Raw genomic sequence first — 17,463 nt, 5'->3', positions numbered from 1 at the left:
CTTCCCCCTCAAATCTCTCCTAATCCATCTCAGTTCCACCCATGGCAGTAGCATAAAGATAAGACTGGGATTAAATGAGGAAGATAAATCGATCTTGCACTCTGCGGGTCGCCCTTCCTTTTGTGGCATGGGTATCTCTTCTTCAGTCCTGCAAAGAGGTTCTCCATACTTCCTGTGAACCTGATTTCACCTAGATATAAACGTTAGGGAAAAGGAATTGGGAGTGGAGTGCCAAAGAGCTGGCTGTATCTTGCTTCCCATTAGAGATAACCCAGATAGGCAAAATTACAAACATGACCTAAAGGGGGTGGGGAATAAAACAGCAGGGATTTCTTTGAGTTTGCACAATCTTGTGACATCACATTCTCATTGAGCCGTTGTGCATAAGCTGGTATACTTTTTAGAGTTCACATGTGTTTGTTTTCAAAGAACCAGAGCAAGGATAGCAACACGTGATGGGGATCTTTTATGTAGTATTTAGAGATGATGTGAACCAGTAGTATGGTACGTAGGAAAGTGTGAAGGATTTCAAGTCAGAGGACTTAATTAAATAATTAAAATCCTGGCTCTCTTATTTACTAGCTGTGTGACTTTGGGCAAGTTACTTTACTTCTCTAGATCCTAGTTCCCTCATCTGTAAAATGAAAGGGTTGGAACCAGTGGTCTCTCAGGTCACTTCCAACTCTAGATCTATTATAGTCCTTTCTTGTGGCCAATGAATCTCTGAACAGAATGAGAAGATGTACAGAGTTTGTGCTCTGAGGAAGTGCTTGTCACTGATAACATCCAGGATTCACAAGGTCAAAATCAAGGGATATTTTTTCCCATCAGTATAACTTACTTCCACCTCTAATTTTAACATTCTTACTAATGGAAAGAACACTGGACTGAGGATCAAGAGAACTGAGTACAAATGTTGACTCTGCTACTAACTATGGGACTTTGGTCAAGACATCTGACCTCTCTGGGCCTCTATTTCCTCATCTTTAAAAATAAAGGGTAGGGGCTAAAGTTCCCTCCAATTCTAATATTCACATTCTATATACGATTCTAAGACACTCCCAACACAGGGCTTCCATTGCCCTAAGAATCACAGTATACATTGGCTATATAATCTATTTACAATCCTGCTTTTGCTTTATGATTCTGGCAGCCTTTGAACATTGTTATTTTAAAGGGTAAATTCGCCCATGGGCCAGTCTAACTGCATTAACAGCCATGGGAAGGAAAGGACAGAATTTGTTGACTCTTTAACCCTTACTGAGATGGGTCAGTTTCTCCTGGAACCTTTATTTTAAGGAAGTGCCCAGGTCATCCATGTTCATTCATTCCTTTCCAGTTCTGCTCCTGACTCAGGACTTCTTTCATCACCATGACCCCTTCAGTACCTTCTTTCTTTCATCCTTCCCAATTCCCTTTTCAGCTTCTATTTATATATTGTCTTTCCTCTATTGGAGTGTAAGCGCCTTGAGGATAGGTTCTGTCTTTTGAGTTTAGTACAGTGCCTGACGCCTAATGAACATTTACAATACAATTGTATTATAACACGATTATCATGATTATAATATACATTATTATAAACATATAATATATAAATAAGTGTAATCAGTGTGATTATAATATAAGTAATAATAAATGTTTGTTGACTTCTCACTCTTACAGGGACAGTATTTAAGTATCTTGTTTGGAATGAAAAAGGTGAAATAAAGTCTTTGTCAGTGTCAGACACTAGAGGGAGGCAATGTCATACTGTGGAAAAACACAGGTTCTGGAGTTTAGGGAACATGGGTTCAAATCCCAATTCTTCTACTTACTACCATAGATAGATAGATAGATAGATAGATAGATAGATAGATAGATAGATAGATAGATAGATAGATAGATAGATAGATAGATAGATAGATAGATAGATAGATAGATAGAGATAGAGAGAGACAGATGGATGGATGGATGGATGGATGGATGGATGGATGGATGGATAGATGGATAAATAGATATAGATGTATGTATGGACATGGATATGTATATACATATATGTACATATACTTTACTATCCTCAGTTGGAAAAAGAGAGAGGGTTGGGCTAGAAGCCTATTTTTGAGCTCTATTTTAGTGTTCTCTGATGCTATAAACTGCCACTGCTGTTTTTCAACCATTTTAGTCATATTCTTCTTCCTGACACCGTTTGGGGTTTCCTTAGCAAAGATACAGGAGAGGTTTGCCATTTCCTTCTCCAGCTCATTTTGCAGATGAGGAAACTGAGGCAAACAGAGTTAGGTGACTTGCCCAGAGTCACACAGAAAATAATCTGACACAGCAGCTTGAATAGCATTCAGGTGCCATGAAATAGTATTGAGAATCTACTTTGTGCAAAGTATCTTTTTCTAAGTGCCAAAGAAGATTTTTAAAAAGAAGAATTTTAAGGTACATGTGCCACCAAAAACTATGTCCTAAAGCTTTCAAATACCAGGGAGGTCGGTTTTGTTGTGCAGGAATGATCTTCTACATCTTATCCTTTTTCAATCCAATTTCTATGTCTATAACATAGTTGAAATGACATTTGCCTTCTACAATACAGAGATCAAGTATAAGACACTATAATTTTATTTTTTTTTTAGAAGCAGAATAATATTAAAGTGAATAGAGAGCTGATCTCAGAGTCAAGAAAATGTGGTTTAAGTCTGACCTCTGACACATACTGGATGTGTAACCCTAGGCAAATAGCAACCTTTCAGTGCCCTGAGATTATTCACCAAGTTGCAGACCACATACCAATCTGCATAGGTACAGTGAGTTTCCTCATTCATAGTTCTCTATACTGATGAAATTACAAGTCTGCCTAATGTTGCAGAGAACACACGAAATATCTATTGCTTTTAACCGAATAAATGTTAGCTATTATTACATAGCTCCCAAGTGTCAGAGGTGAGATTTGAACCCAGGGTTTCCTGACTCCAAGTCCAGCATTCTATCACTACAATCCACCATAACATTCTACCTTTTTCAGTTTCATGCATTCTACCCAGCCACCCGTAATTGGAGGGAGGAAATAATGGACCTGACAGGAGGGTAGAGGGAAGATCTCAACATCTAAATCATCTGTCTACACAGCTTAAATTGACCAGATAGTTGACAACATCAACTTCATTCTGTTCTGAAGAGATTTAGCATGTCAGACATAGGGGAATACCTATAATAGTGAGAAATACCACTGACTTGGGTGTGCCCCTGACAGTAGAGTTCACAGAAATTCCATACCTTCATTGGCTCTGCATCATCAGAAACTCAATGGGATTATCTCATTGACACCCATCAATCGCCCTCTTGATTATTTTTGTGTTTCCAATGTGGTTGGCCAGAGACAAACCAGCACTGGAAAAGTGCTTTGAGATCCCATTACAAAATATGTTGTTTTGGTAGAAGGTACAAATAATAGGTACCTTCTATAACAAATATTTATACCAAATAAAAGGATTTGTTCTGTAAAACTCAGACTCAGTCAACAGGCTGCACCCAAGGACCTAGAAGGCCACATGTGGTCTTGAGGTCATAGGTTCCCCACCCCTGATTCTAAACCAATGGCAAAAACAAATTTTAACAACTTTCTTTAAAACAATCTCCAAACTACATTTCCTGTATTGTACCCACAGTAATAGTAGAAGCTTGAAGTAGAGTCCCAACCAGTATCTCTTAGCAGGAAGCTCAACTCTCTTTTTACAGCTGGAAGGACTTCCACTAGACCTCATCCCAAATATACCCCCATCAAAGCAGAGTTGATAAAGGTTTAAGCACTCAAAGATCCAAAGTAATTAGGCTTTTGCTTTGTACTGACCCAAAAAGAAGAACAAATTTGATTTCTTACTGCCTGTTTATGTAAACATATAATTGGCCCTCCTAGAAAACGAATATTTCTTAAGATGTCCTTTTTGTCTCATTTGGATTTACTTAAAATGAAGGAAAACTATTTTCTCTCACAGGATTTGGAGAGAAGGTGACTCTCTGAGAACAAAGTCACAGCCAGCATGGCCCCACTCTAGTGATCCCGTTCCCTAATCAATGTTCCTCAATCTTAACTTGCAAAGGCCCATCAAAAAATGATCAGTCCTCACTGAATGCAGTCAGCCTGCATCTAAATTAGATTGGAAGAAGAAAGGAAAAGAAAGTTTGAAAAGTTTTGCTACCACTTCACTCAAGACTGCAAGTGCACAAAGAATTATGGAATGGTTGGATGATAGAAGAAAAAAACACATTCAAAACTACTTACTGACTAATGATGCAGAAAATGTTATGAATAAGTATCCCTTTCTTGATTTATTACTTTAATTATCTGACATTCTATAGACCCCCATTAGTGTGTTTCTTTTTTTTTTTTTGGCTTAGATTTCAATTTTCTGTCTCATGGTGAAGACTATTTATCATAATAATCAGTAAAATTCAAAACCTTTTAGCAGTATTTATAAAATTCATTTACCATGTTCAGCCCTTGGAGAATGACAAAGAAGGCGCATTAGTACGTGTGCTGAACTGTTTTATGTAGAATTATCTGTCCATAAGAATGATTAAAAGTTCTTTAGAATATTTTGATTCCATTTTTTTAATTTAAAAAAAAAAAAAGAAAAGTTCCTCTTACCTATGCTGTGACTGGAAGCTGGGACCTGCTGGTTGGGTGGCTGCTGTACCTTTGTCCGGATGATCCTGAATGTAATTTTGGGGGGAAGAAAAAGGACCACTTACTATCAGGCATGACAGAAAGGAGAAGAAAACCCACTGGCATAAGTAAACAACTCAATATGTAAGAACCCAGAAATTATTGTAGTCCAATCATGAGGCCTCATTATGAACGATGATGTTTTCTCACACCTTGCCTATGAGGCTAATGGATGGATGGAAAGACCAGAATTTAATACACTAGGAAAAGCATTCCCACCAAGGGAAGGAGAAAGACTGAATCAAGTGATACGTGCATGTAGTAAAAAGAAGAATCATTGCAAAACTAATAATGAATGAATTTGCAGCAAGAAAAAAACCTGGGTTTGTGTCTATTCAAAAAAAAAACCCAAAAAATCCATGTACTCCAATAGGGGCAAACCCAGATACTGGACCACGACACTACTTTGTACTAATCATGCCCCTCTGTGGGACTCAGTTTCCTCACAGATTAAATGGAGGAGTCAGAGCAGATGATTCTTCATTTTCTCTAATATGAAAAATGATAGTCCTACTTTTGCAATTCTGAACTATTATTATTGAGTGTCCTGTCTATGTAAGGATTGCAGAACCATGCCATAAAATAGAATGGTTATGTCAATAACATTTGTAAACTCTTCATGGACCTATGGTGTCGTCTATAGAGACCTGACTATAGAATAGCTGTTCTCTCCCTTAGTCATTCAATGAATCAAAACCAATCTGCTTTATTATAATGCCATTTATTTAATGCTAGAGATAATAAAATGTTAGCCTCATAGGAAAACTTCTTTTTGAGTTCCTAAACTATCATTTGTGCAAGTAATAGGCAAAGGTGCTGGAGGTCTCTGTTTGGGTGAGTCTAAACTTTGAGAAGGGCAGGTAGGTGGTGCGGTGAATAGAGCACTGGGCTTGGAATCAGGAAGACTCATTTTCATGAGTTCAAATCTGGCCTCAGACATTAATTAACTAACTATGTGACTCTGGGCAAGTCACTTAACACTGTTTGCCTCAGCTTCCTCATCTGTAAAATGAGCTGGAGAAGGAGATAGCAAAAACTACTCCGGTATCTTTGCTAAGAAAACCCCAGATGGTCTCACAAAGAGTTGAACAAAACTTTGAGAAAGATGGACACCAAAGAATGACTATATCATTTTAGCTTGGAGTATCCCACCTGTGACTTTGCAAAAGCACAAAATGAGCACAAAAGACACAAGGGGCATCCAATCTACATTGTTGACTGAGCAATGGAAGCAATCATATCCTGACTGAGGAATGCTCCAACAATGCAACAGCATAAAGAGTTCCTTGGCGCTTGCATGAAGGAAAGGGAATTTATGGAAACCAAAGAGAAAAACTTTGTGGACTTGGTCACACCACATTGTCTCTGAGCCACAGTTTCTGGTCAATGAAATGAAGGGGTTTGGAGTGCAGCAAAATGGAGAAAGGGCCGGTCCTAGAGTAAGGAAAACAAAGCATCAAGTCCTGTTCTGACATATCCTGACTGTCTACCATAGATGCCTTATTTAAGCTTTCAGGGGCCCAGGAGAACTCACCAACATGTAAGTTATAGGTGAGGTGTGATTCTAGAATAGGGACAGAGCTTTCTTCTCAGGAGTTCCTTACACAGGTCTAGACCTAGAACCTTTTTTTTTAAATAAGGGAGTCAAAATAGATTTCTGAAGTCCCCCCCCCAGTTCAAAATCTATGATCCTCTAACTATTTTCCATAAGGAGATGTAAGCATTCACCCTGTAGAGCCAGAAAAGAATGAGCAGACCATTGTTACAACGAGGAGCTGTAGCAGAGAAGACTTTGATAAGAAAACCACTCAACGATGATAGAAATATTAATAAATATAAATTATTTTCAAAATATTCATATGAGAAAAGCACACAGTATATACTCCAAATTAGGGCTAATGAAAACTAAATTCACATTAACATTCATTATTTTGTAGAGGATTGGCACTCTACCTGACACTATACAAATCTCACAAAGTATTAGAGATGTCAGGGACCTTAATAATCGTCTAATAAGACACCATCATTTTACAGATAAGAAAACTGAGGCCCAGAGAGGTTCAGAGTCACACACTTAACCCATGATAGAGTTGGGAATAGGACCCTGGTCTCCTGATCCTAAATTCACTTCAAGGAAATATATCCCCCTTTGCCACATACTTTAAAGTTTGCAAAGCACCTTACATATGTTAACTCATTTGCTCATAAATGGATAAAGCCTATTCAGATGTTAAATTCATTTGAAATCTCAGGCTTAGAACTTAAAAATAGGTATTATAGACACTTGTGATTATTCAAATTTTCCCCTTTTGTAATTACAAGAATTGATAAAGTAAGGAAGTGTTTGAAAGGCTTTATACATGCACAAATGAATTTCCAGGGCTAGGTAAAGGGAAGTGAAAGAGAATGAGAAAAATCATCACTTTTAACATTGTTTATATGAGCAAATGCATTCTGAGTTCCAATTCAGGATACCAAAAATACATTTCCCCCTTTTCTAAGTAGTGGCCTAGGATGAGGGAAGAGGAGGAGGAGTTGAGGAAGAGAATTTCAGGTTTAATTGAAAGAGTTAAATTAAAACCCCAACTATCATGCATATCATAGAATCATAGATTTAGATTTAGATAGATTTAGAGCTAAATGATCTACTTTATCTAGTCCAAACATCCCACCATTTGACAAAGAAACTGAGGTCCACTTAGGTAAAATCAATTGCTCCAGTTTCACAGTTTGGTGGCCAGGTCAGATCTGAACTCTTTTCACTGAACCATCCCAATGAGAAGGGAAAGAAAAATCCCAAACAGTCAATCAACAGGTATTTATTAAGCATCTAAATTCCAAACAGTGCTAGGTGCTAGGGAAAAAAGGACTAAACTAAAACATTTCCTCCATCCCTTCAAAGATCTTATGTTCTACAAGAAGAAGTAAAACATTTTTATATAAGTGAACATAAAATACACATACACAACCAGCAATTTAGAGGGATACTAGTATCGGGGTGATCAAGAAGTCTTTACTTAGGAGATGCCACTTAAGTACAACTTTGAAGGAAGTGAGTTATTCTAAGGGGTAAGGTGAGAGTACACCCCAGCCGTGAGAGATAGCCAGGGAGATAGGCAAAGGAATGGCACATATGAAGAAGAAGAAATGAGGCTGTTTGGCTGCAACATAGAGTGTGTGAAGGTGAGTCATGGATAGAAACATAAGTTGGGGTCAGATTATAGAAGGCTTTAAATGGAAAATGAACAAGTTTGTATGTTACCTTAAAGGCAATGGGGAATGACTGCTTCTTTTTAAGCTGGGGATGGGAGTGGAGAGATGACCTGGTCAGACATGTGTTTTTGGAATAATATCACTTTGGGAGTTGAGTAGAAGATGAATTGAAGAAGGGGAACACTTGAGACAGAAAACCAATTAGAAAGTTACTGCAATGCCCGAGAGAGGTTTTCAGGGTCAGAGTAGAAAGAGGAGGAAGAATCATTAGAAAAATGTCATTCACTCTATATCTGCATTAGCTCTCACCTTTTACATCTCTACTTCTCAATAAGAAAAAGATATTAAGAGAAGATGCCTCTCTAGGTCAACCACTCTCCTAGCCTTCTATATTTAAAGAACAAAATAACAGCAAAAGAAAAAAGTTCTCCAGTACAATAAAGGAAAAAGAAAATATTTCAGAAAACATTAAAAAACCACACATACACACACACATACACACACAGAATGTCAAGACATATGGTAGAAGTTGAATGTAAGTGATCATAACAATTGTCCAGATTTCTGGAAGCCTTTCAGTCATATAAAAAAAGAATACCTGTAGGTTTAAAATATTTAATATTGACTTCAATTTTCTAGTTCAAATGAGCTGCTTAATTAACAAGTTGTATATATGTACACCCAAAGTCTTACTATAGTCTAAAACTGCACTAAAAACATGACTGAAACGCTATACAAATTTGAATGGTTTTTTTAACTATCACATTCAACTTTAACACACATTTTGACATTTGATTATATATAATCTTGTATTATCCTCTAATGATTTCATATGAAATTGTCAGTTCGTTGAGGCAGGGGCCTGCAAAGTTTTATGGACAGTGCCCAATAGACTCTGGAATATGTGGAAAACAATAAATATCTGCTGAATGCAATTTAACATGGTCTCATAATTATGATTTAAAATCATTTCATAATAATGATAATTTCATCGCTATAGCGTTTTACAATTTGCAAAAGCTATTCCCTTGAAAAAAATACTCCGTGAGGGAAGCAGTTCATTATCTATCTTCCTTCCCAATTATCTATAATTTCTCATTAATAAATGCATCCCAAGTTGATATAAAGATGAGAAAGGTCCAATGGCATTATTGTGTTCTATAAAGATTCTTGGTCCATTTTACTGGAAATGGACTTAGAGATTAAATGACTTTCACATAGCTATTGCCTTAAATCCAAGTCTGTTCACACCGAAATCTAGTGCTTTTCCCACTATATCCTGAAGTCTTGAAGTCAGGTGACCCTGAATCCAGTTATATCAAATTCACTGAGTTGAAATTCTATGCCTTTACTCCAGGCCCTAGTGAGGGAAATTATCCTTTGATCCTCAAATGTAAATTTTAAGATATCTGGTCCTTACATGCATTATTAGAACAAAGACTTCTGAAGAGAAGAGAAAGCCAAACCTGTGATTTTCTTAGTATAAAGAACTCTTCATGAAATACAACTAAGAACACTTTGGCGGGCAGGGGGAAGGTCCACACTTGTGATTTTATTAGTATAAGGATTTCCCCATGAGGAAACTCCCCCTCCCAATGCAGATGAGTAGCTGCACTACAATGTATCATTTTAGAGAAATGTCCAGGGCAGTGACTTACTCAGGGTCACAAAACTGGTATGTGACAGAGACAGGACTTGACTCCTAAGTCTAAAGTCAAATGCCCATCCACTACACTAGGATCTATCTCATGAGAATGACTTCAGTCAGGTAAATGAAGAGAAAACAACCTCAAAAGAGACAAAATCTCAGTTCAAAGGCAAAGTAACTATTATATGAAAACACAACGCAACAATAAAAAATTTTAAAGAAATAATATATTTATGAACGAAAAACCAAAGGGGTCTTCTCTTCATCAGAGACATTATCCTTGGCCATGAGTAACAGAAAAATTAGGCCACAACAATCTGCTTAAAGAGAAATTTTGCTTTCTTGGCTCTGATGCTGAATAACAGATCTGCCTGGTTTAGTTTTTTGTATTTTGTTCTCTCTCTCTCTCTCTCTCTCTCTCTCTCTCTCTCTCTCTCTCTCTCTCTCTCTCTCTCTCTCTCTCTCTCTCTCTTTCTCCCTCTCTCTCTCTAAATGAGTTCATTCATTATTTGAGCATTTTTTAAACTTGCCAAAAATTCTGGCATACTAAAAATAATCCATGTAAACCTATATGTAAAGCAAACATTTCATGCAATTGTATTAAAGTCATTTAGAGGAAATTTAATTAAAAATACCTGAATTTTGAAAGCTCTGACCCCACATCACTGCAGGAGCTGATGAGATTTCCCTCTCCTAAATGAGTGTCACCTCTAGGAATTGTGACTTTCTCTGGGCTTTCCCTAGTCAGCTCATTTTGCAAAGATTTCTCCCTTGGCAGGAAGCAAGCTACAAGGAGGATATGACATCAACAGACATAAAAATTGTGTGTTGTTTCTCAAGACAAGGTGGCAGAAAAAGCAGCAAAAATGAGAATAAAAATCACCAGTTTTAGGAATTAATTGGGAGTCCAGATTATTACTGTCTATGTGACCAAGGGTAAGTTTCCTTTAAAGAAAAAGGGGGGGAGATAGACTAGATGACCCTTTATGTCCTAATCTAAATCTTCTAATTATTTTGCCTCTCCACTAAAATCTACTTTGTATTTTCTAGATTTTTGGTTTTTCTAGACTTCTGGTATCTTTGTTAAGGGAGAGAATCATTGATAAATACATCCTAATTTGATATGGAAGCAAGAAAGATCCAACGTTATTTTTGCTTCCTTGGTCCATGTACTTTCAGCTATATATCCATTAACTTGCTATGGTTTATTTTACAGCAAACCAACGCCACTGTGAGGTTTCAAACACTGAACGCCTGGTACTCAAAACCAACCTAAGTAAATTCTTTTCAAACCATGCACAAATAACAATCATGAAGATAGCTATATGGAACAGGACAGTTTGGTCTGTTACTCCTTTATCCTGACTGTCACCTAGACAGGTATTTCCCCTACAAGTTATCTTAACTTTCTTTGTTCCCATTTTGACTACTTCCATGCCAAGGGGTCTTTTCTGAGTTTATTGCTGGAGACGCAGTGTTAGTATCTCACTTATCTCCTCTGAGGTGGAAAAGCTAAAGCTCTAAGGAGAGGTAGCACTCCTATAACCTTTGGGAATATGGAAAAAAGATCACTCATGCTCATCCCGGAAAACTTCATCCTCTGGTCCCACCTCAAGTCTGATTATTTTATACTCATTCTTTCACATTTGGGGTCTCAGCCTGGAGAACAGAGATTGATAGACACAACCGATGTTAAAAAAGAAAATCCAGCCCAGCCCAGCACACTGTGGGTTGTCTTTGTTCCCAAGAAGCTAGGGAAAGGAATGGCAGAGGTATTGTCTAGGCCTGGAGAAATCCCAAATAGCCCGGCAAAGCATCAAAATGGTTCGCCTCTCCCTGACAGTGCCACCATCTAAAGAGGGTACATCCTCTTTAAAAGAGAAGAAAAAGGTCAGATACACCCCCAGCACAGCCCTGATTCTTTGTTTTTCATTATTAGAGACCCCAAAAACGAGTCTGGAAAAAGGCATTTGAAAAGTAAGATTAAGGCAGGTCTTCCGTTTTAGGATACGGCACTCTTAAAACTGTATCGATGTTCCATTATATCTCATTTGAACATTGATACACTATCTCCCCACTCCCGCCCCGGCGACCCTCCCCCACAAATCTTTACCTGTTAATTGAACTGACACTGGGCACGGTGTCATTGTCACACACTCGCTCTGCTAAAAGCCTATCTCTGATTTCCCAGGCAAACATGGTAGGGTTTTGGCGTTTATATTCTGCAATCTTTTCTACAACTTTGGGTGTGGCGACCTTTGGTTTTGACCCTCCAATCACCCCAGGCTTGATACTTCCAGTCTCATAATACCTATAACAAAGATGGAGAGGGGGAAAAAATTGCTTAGTTATATAAGAAATAAATCAAGAAAGCTGATTTTTTGTCACAAAATAAGGTGATACTCAACATAGAGTTAGTAGGAAATATAGATGAACAGAGGCAGATGAATTCTCCTTTGAAAACCATTCCTCCATCTTATGATTTGAAATTCTGTTATACTAGTGGTACTTCCCCTCTTCTCACAGATTAACTTGCATTAATTGAAATCATGCCATGATGTAAAATATATTTTTTCTATAATGTCAAGACAACAGATACAGGGTAAGATTAGAGGGTGTGCTGGGATCTAAAATTAATTACAAATATGTGTTACTAGCCAGAATTAGTGATAAAAACAAAAACAAAAATAAATCACAACTTTGTACAGTACAGTAAGCTCTCTCTAACACAGCAAATTATAATTTCTAGGGACATTTTCATTCTGTAGTGCCTTCTTTATTCATTGAAATATGGTAGAGTTTTTTTATTGTAAAACAAATATTAGTGAAAGGAAAGTTGTTGGAAAGAAACAATTTTTTTGGTGGAAAGAGTTAACAGTATTTTTCAATCTGTTCCTACAATGTTGTTCTTTAAAAAAAAAATCTAAGCATTTTCCTGTGTGTTGTTCTCTAGAGAGATTAGCCTCCTGTGACTGTGTATTTTAAGCCAAAATAAAGCTATAAAAAATTGAAATTTTTTAAAAAGCAAATAATAGGAATTTAGGATGTTTAAATATGTGAAGTCTGTGCCTACTTCTGTAGACAAAGTGTGCAGGAAAAAAATCAATTATCAAACTGATTAAATTTAAAGAAATATAATCAAAGTCCAGCTCTTAATAGGTCTACTTAAGATATGTCAGGAAATGTTACACAAATATTAAATTAATCTGTAGGAGTGACAGGGAGATTAAAATTTTGTTATTCAGGAAATTACCCCCTTTCCCAATTTCAACCACGTAACAAAGACTAAAACGAAAAACCAAGCTATGCCCTCATTCTGCACTTACTGGCAAATTTTAATTAGTAACTCCCAATTTTAAAACATTACCCAAGAAATCAGTTTTTATCCAGTGATTTTTGCATGTGGGAACAAAAAAAATAATGCAAAAACATCATAATCCAAATTAGAGACCTGTTACTATAATCTCCAGGACCATACAAGAGTCATCTATGTACAGCCTTTTTATTTCCCTGATATGGAATCTTGTTCCTTCAGTCCCATGAGTCAATTTTTCATGTCTACCATGACTAGAGATGGTTGCTTCTTTCTGCACTCTGGCATGTTAACTGAAGACAATACTGGGCAGTGATTCCAATAAAAGAACATCATGTATTTTAGCCCAGACAGGCTACCAGACCACATCAAATCTTCATCACCCATCATTTCTAACTACCTTCTGATAGATATTAGCGAAGACTCTTAGAAGTCAAATAAACAAAAACTATCTCAATCCTGAGTTTACAGGACTTTATCTAGAACTATAGAACATGCAAATTGCCAGTCCTTTGGATTTTGTAAAACAGGCCATTGCCAACCTCATGTTGAAGACAAGAGCTTCAATTGATATGGACCACAGGTGCTAATATTAAATATAAAACCTTACACAAAAAGGTCTAGAGGCTTTGAAGGTGTTCAATGTGGGCTACACGTTGAAGAGGAAAGTAAGTTCTCTGTGTCAATTTGACACAGTCCCCAGGCTCTAAGCAAGCTGCAACTACTGGAAACTTCAGGTGCCTAGTGTCGTACAATCCAAACCTACAGATGAATGATGGAAATGCTTCCCCTTCCACAGGGATGTGCTGGCATTGTACATATCAGCCCAGTTGGAGTTCTAGTTGCCTTTCTTTCAATGTCTCCTAAAAGGACCCAGTGCTGAATATTCTGCGGGACAACAATCTCTCTCCTACTGCATAGTCCTTTTCATTCTCTGATAGCAAAATAATCTGTGGATTCAATGACCACAATTCAGAAATCTTCAGTCATATTGTTTTAGGGCTGAAGTTGTTTCTTAAAAGGCAATTCTAATTAGAATGACATTTCGTCCACTGTGGTTATTAGTTATGAAAATAATGAGCTATGAAATTCCAATTTATTGTTGACAACTTAAATGACAAAGCTGCATAGCAGCTGTTAACTTCATAGCACAACTACGTCTAATGACAAATCTATTCAAACGGTAAGAAGCCAAAGGAGTTCAACAGTGTCACTGATCAGAAAAGTAATTGCTTACATATTAGCCCTACCCTGATGCTGGGGGCAATGGTGAGTGAACATAACAAGACAACCAGTGTCTCCAATTGGAGCAGTTGCTACTTACACTGGGGAAGCTTTGGGTTCGTGTTATGTAAAGGTCTCTAATATTAAATAAAATATAGGTTCATTGAAAATATCTCAGTGAAAATAAAGGATCTCTCTCTCTCTCTCTCTCTCTCTCTCTCTCTCTCTCTCTCTCTCTCTCTCTCTCTCTCTCTCTCTCTCCCCCCCCCCCCACTCCCTTCTCTCTCCCAAACTTTATGTTTAGATCCTTGTCATTCAATGCCATTTCCAGAAATAAAGAAAACCAAGACTCATCAGATTTGGAGACTAGGTATTAGGCATATGTGTAAGAGTAAAAGGAAGGGGCAAAGGTACCAAACTTTCCAAAGAAACACCAAAATATGGCTAGGCTAAAGCCATGGACATCACTCCACTTGGGAATAGGTCATTTCCTTAACAACTACTAAAACCAACTTTTTTTTAAGCCAAGAGATTATATAAGGAAAACAGCAATTTTTAGGAGCTAAAAAGTAATTGACTCATGATTTTTTTAAACTACCAGTTTAGACCCAATTTTCAAACTATAATGCACATGAAAATACATTTTAAAACTTTTTTTTTCTGAAGTAGGAAGAGAAAGAACTTAAAACTAATGGCAAAAAAAATGGTTCACAACATGAGTTCAAAAAGTTATTTGGAGGAATTAAATGCATCTAATTTTTTCTAAAGTAAAATCAAAATCTAGAACAATAAGACTTAGATTCACAAATATACCTGATATTTCATAGTGCTTCCAAAGCTTCACTGGAAAAATGGCAGTTTTCAAATATCAAATCTAGGGGAACTGATTGGTTTTGCTTCATACATTTGGGGATCTCTTTGGGGATACATTCTACTTCAAGTAAAATAAAAAGCCATAAAAGAAAAACACTCTTACCGATTTCATAAAAGCTTACCCATAAATTGACTGCAAACTACATAGTGAATGGTGACTCCACTTTTAAAAAAATAATAATATTCTTTAAAAGAAAAAAAACTTTCTTTGAATGATTTCAGAACTGGTGGGTTTTCCATTTTACATTAGGCAACACAAACATCTGTATTTCCTGATTCATCTAAGAAGGGTAAAACAAATTCGCAGAAGCCCTCTGCTCCCCTAGTCTTCAGAATGACTTGCTAGGCATTCTGACAACCAAATGTCTTTTCCACATCACTCATTTCAGGTACTGGTTCACTTCTGTGAGATTCAGAATGGACAATAAATTATTCAGATAAAAAACAAAAGTAGGGATTAGCAATTGCTGGACAATTCTGGATGAAATCTCCTTCATTTCCTTGTTTCCAGTTTCTGTTATTTATCTCATTTCATTTTGGAGGGCACCACTTTGGGTCTTTACTAAGGAAATTAATTGAGATGAGGTTCTCCCGCCTTTACCTGCCGAGAATTTTGCTGACACAACCATGGCTGACCCGAAGCTGCCTGGAGATGTCACAGGGTCTCACACCTTGATGGGCAAGTTCCACAATCCTTTGGCGGACTACATCAGGGAGGGGACGGCCGTTTACAAAAACCCCCCCTAATTGATTCACTCCTCCATGTCCTGAAACATAGTAGAAAAAGAAGGGAGAAACAGGAAAGAAAAATTGATCTTAATCATATAGTATGTACTCTGCTATCATGTTCTTCTTTGCCATTCAGCATCTCCTTGGGAATGGCGACCTGTACCTTTTTTTAAAGAGGGCTTTCAATATTCACCACAGAATTAAGATGGAAATTCACATATTTGCTTGTTAAAAGAATCTTTGTTTCAAACAGCTCATTCATGGCTGTTTAAAGTGATATGGTTCAGATGCAACATTTGGCCTCTTAGAGAATGCAAAGTAAATGAGAGGGAAGGAGAGATTCCCTTCTGTATACTATACATTCTGTTCTACTTCAATTTCATTTGTTATAAAGAAATATCTCCATCTCCCCTCCCCCCACACACACTTCAACAATGAGATAGTTAACTTAATCAAGAGGAAAGGTAAAACTATTGTGGAATGGTTTCGCCATTGTAATTTACAGTGTCCCTTGTAGGAGGATATTATGCTTCCCACAAATAAAATGTGAGTGTCTGGAAGAGCCCAGTATATCATTCTTCCTTGGGCCGATTTGCACTGTTCGCCTTTAGCAAGGTGAAATATACAATGGTCTAAAATGGGGACCCTACCAGATGAAGAGAGTACAAAGTGGCCCTTTGCAGCAACTGAGAAATATAATTAAGCCCAAAGCTGTTAATCAGCCAAACAACTTATGTTACAAAGCTTTAAGAATGGAAAACAAATAATACCAGTAACAAGCATCATTGTCAGCACAGATACAAGAGCCAGAGGCAATACCCTCTATTTGCAGACTAAGTCAAGGAGGCAAAAGCACCTCCATGGCTTTCCAAAACAAAATAGGTCTAAGTTACTGAAGAAACACTTTTGTAAGTTGAGTTTAACTATTTTACCCCAGCTCAAACACTGCCTGACTTGGAGAATGTCTTCTGAAATTGTCAGAAAGTATCATGAATGTATTAAATATTCTATTTCTAATACCTGATAAAGCAGAGGCAGCTGCCATTCATCAACATTTATTGACAGCTTCGGAATTTATTTTCTTTAACAAAGTAGTTGCTTAGGAGTTTCCAAACCAGGTTAAAACTGAAATACAGATATACCTCTCTATATAGCTATACTACATTTACAGATGTGTGTATGTACGTACGTATATGTATTATACACATATACACCCACATATATACATGTACCTGCATCTATATCTATATTGTGTGTAGTACATATGGATATATAGATATATAGATTAAATAAATATCTATAGCATAACATTCCTAGAGAAGCCTTTGATTTTACTCCAAAGACAAAATGCTATAAAAAAAAATGAATACAGCCATTTGTTTTGATTCCAAAATACTCCTGTGATAAGGGGGAAAGGGTTGTGGTTTTTTTTTAAATCCCTAATTGAGTTTTATAGTTAGAAAGCAACTGCATGATTCAACTGAAAGAGGAATACTCCAGTCCTTCAGATCATTAGATCTGAATAAGTTTTGTTTAATGAATTAAAAAAGAGTTTAATAAAAGGGGTTACATAGCTTTTCAAGAGCAGGATCAGTTTTAGAAGTAGAAAGTCAATTTAAATTTGGTAAGTTTCAAATGGGTAGGACAAGGGATAGAGAGTGAGAGCTAAATTCTTCTAGTGTACTTTGTAGATGAATAGAAGGCATGAAAATTATATCAAATCTACAAAGACTCATTTTTCTATGCATGTAACAA

General features: G+C 36.9%; 1 protein-coding gene across 2 annotated transcripts in view; it reads right to left on the bottom strand.

The window, feature by feature from the left end:
• Nucleotides 1-17,463, bottom strand: part of PAX5 (paired box 5) — a 353,987-nt gene that overhangs the window by 315,862 nt on the left and 20,662 nt on the right. For both annotated transcript variants that reach the window (XM_072596783.1, XM_072596784.1), the window contains exons 2-4: nt 15,581-15,746; nt 11,683-11,880; nt 4,631-4,695 (exon numbers count right to left, since the gene is read on the bottom strand). In XM_072596783.1, coding sequence (XP_072452884.1) covers nt 4,631-4,695; nt 11,683-11,880; nt 15,581-15,746 — 429 coding nt within the window. The remainder of the gene's footprint in view (nt 1-4,630; nt 4,696-11,682; nt 11,881-15,580; nt 15,747-17,463) is intronic.

The sequence above is a fragment of the Notamacropus eugenii genome, chromosome 3 (genome assembly GCF_028372415.1).
Source record: "Notamacropus eugenii isolate mMacEug1 chromosome 3, mMacEug1.pri_v2, whole genome shotgun sequence".
NCBI lineage: Eukaryota > Metazoa > Chordata > Mammalia > Diprotodontia > Macropodidae > Notamacropus > Notamacropus eugenii.
The sequence above is the reverse complement of the archived record's forward strand: the minus strand, read 5'-3'. Positions and strand labels throughout refer to the sequence as shown.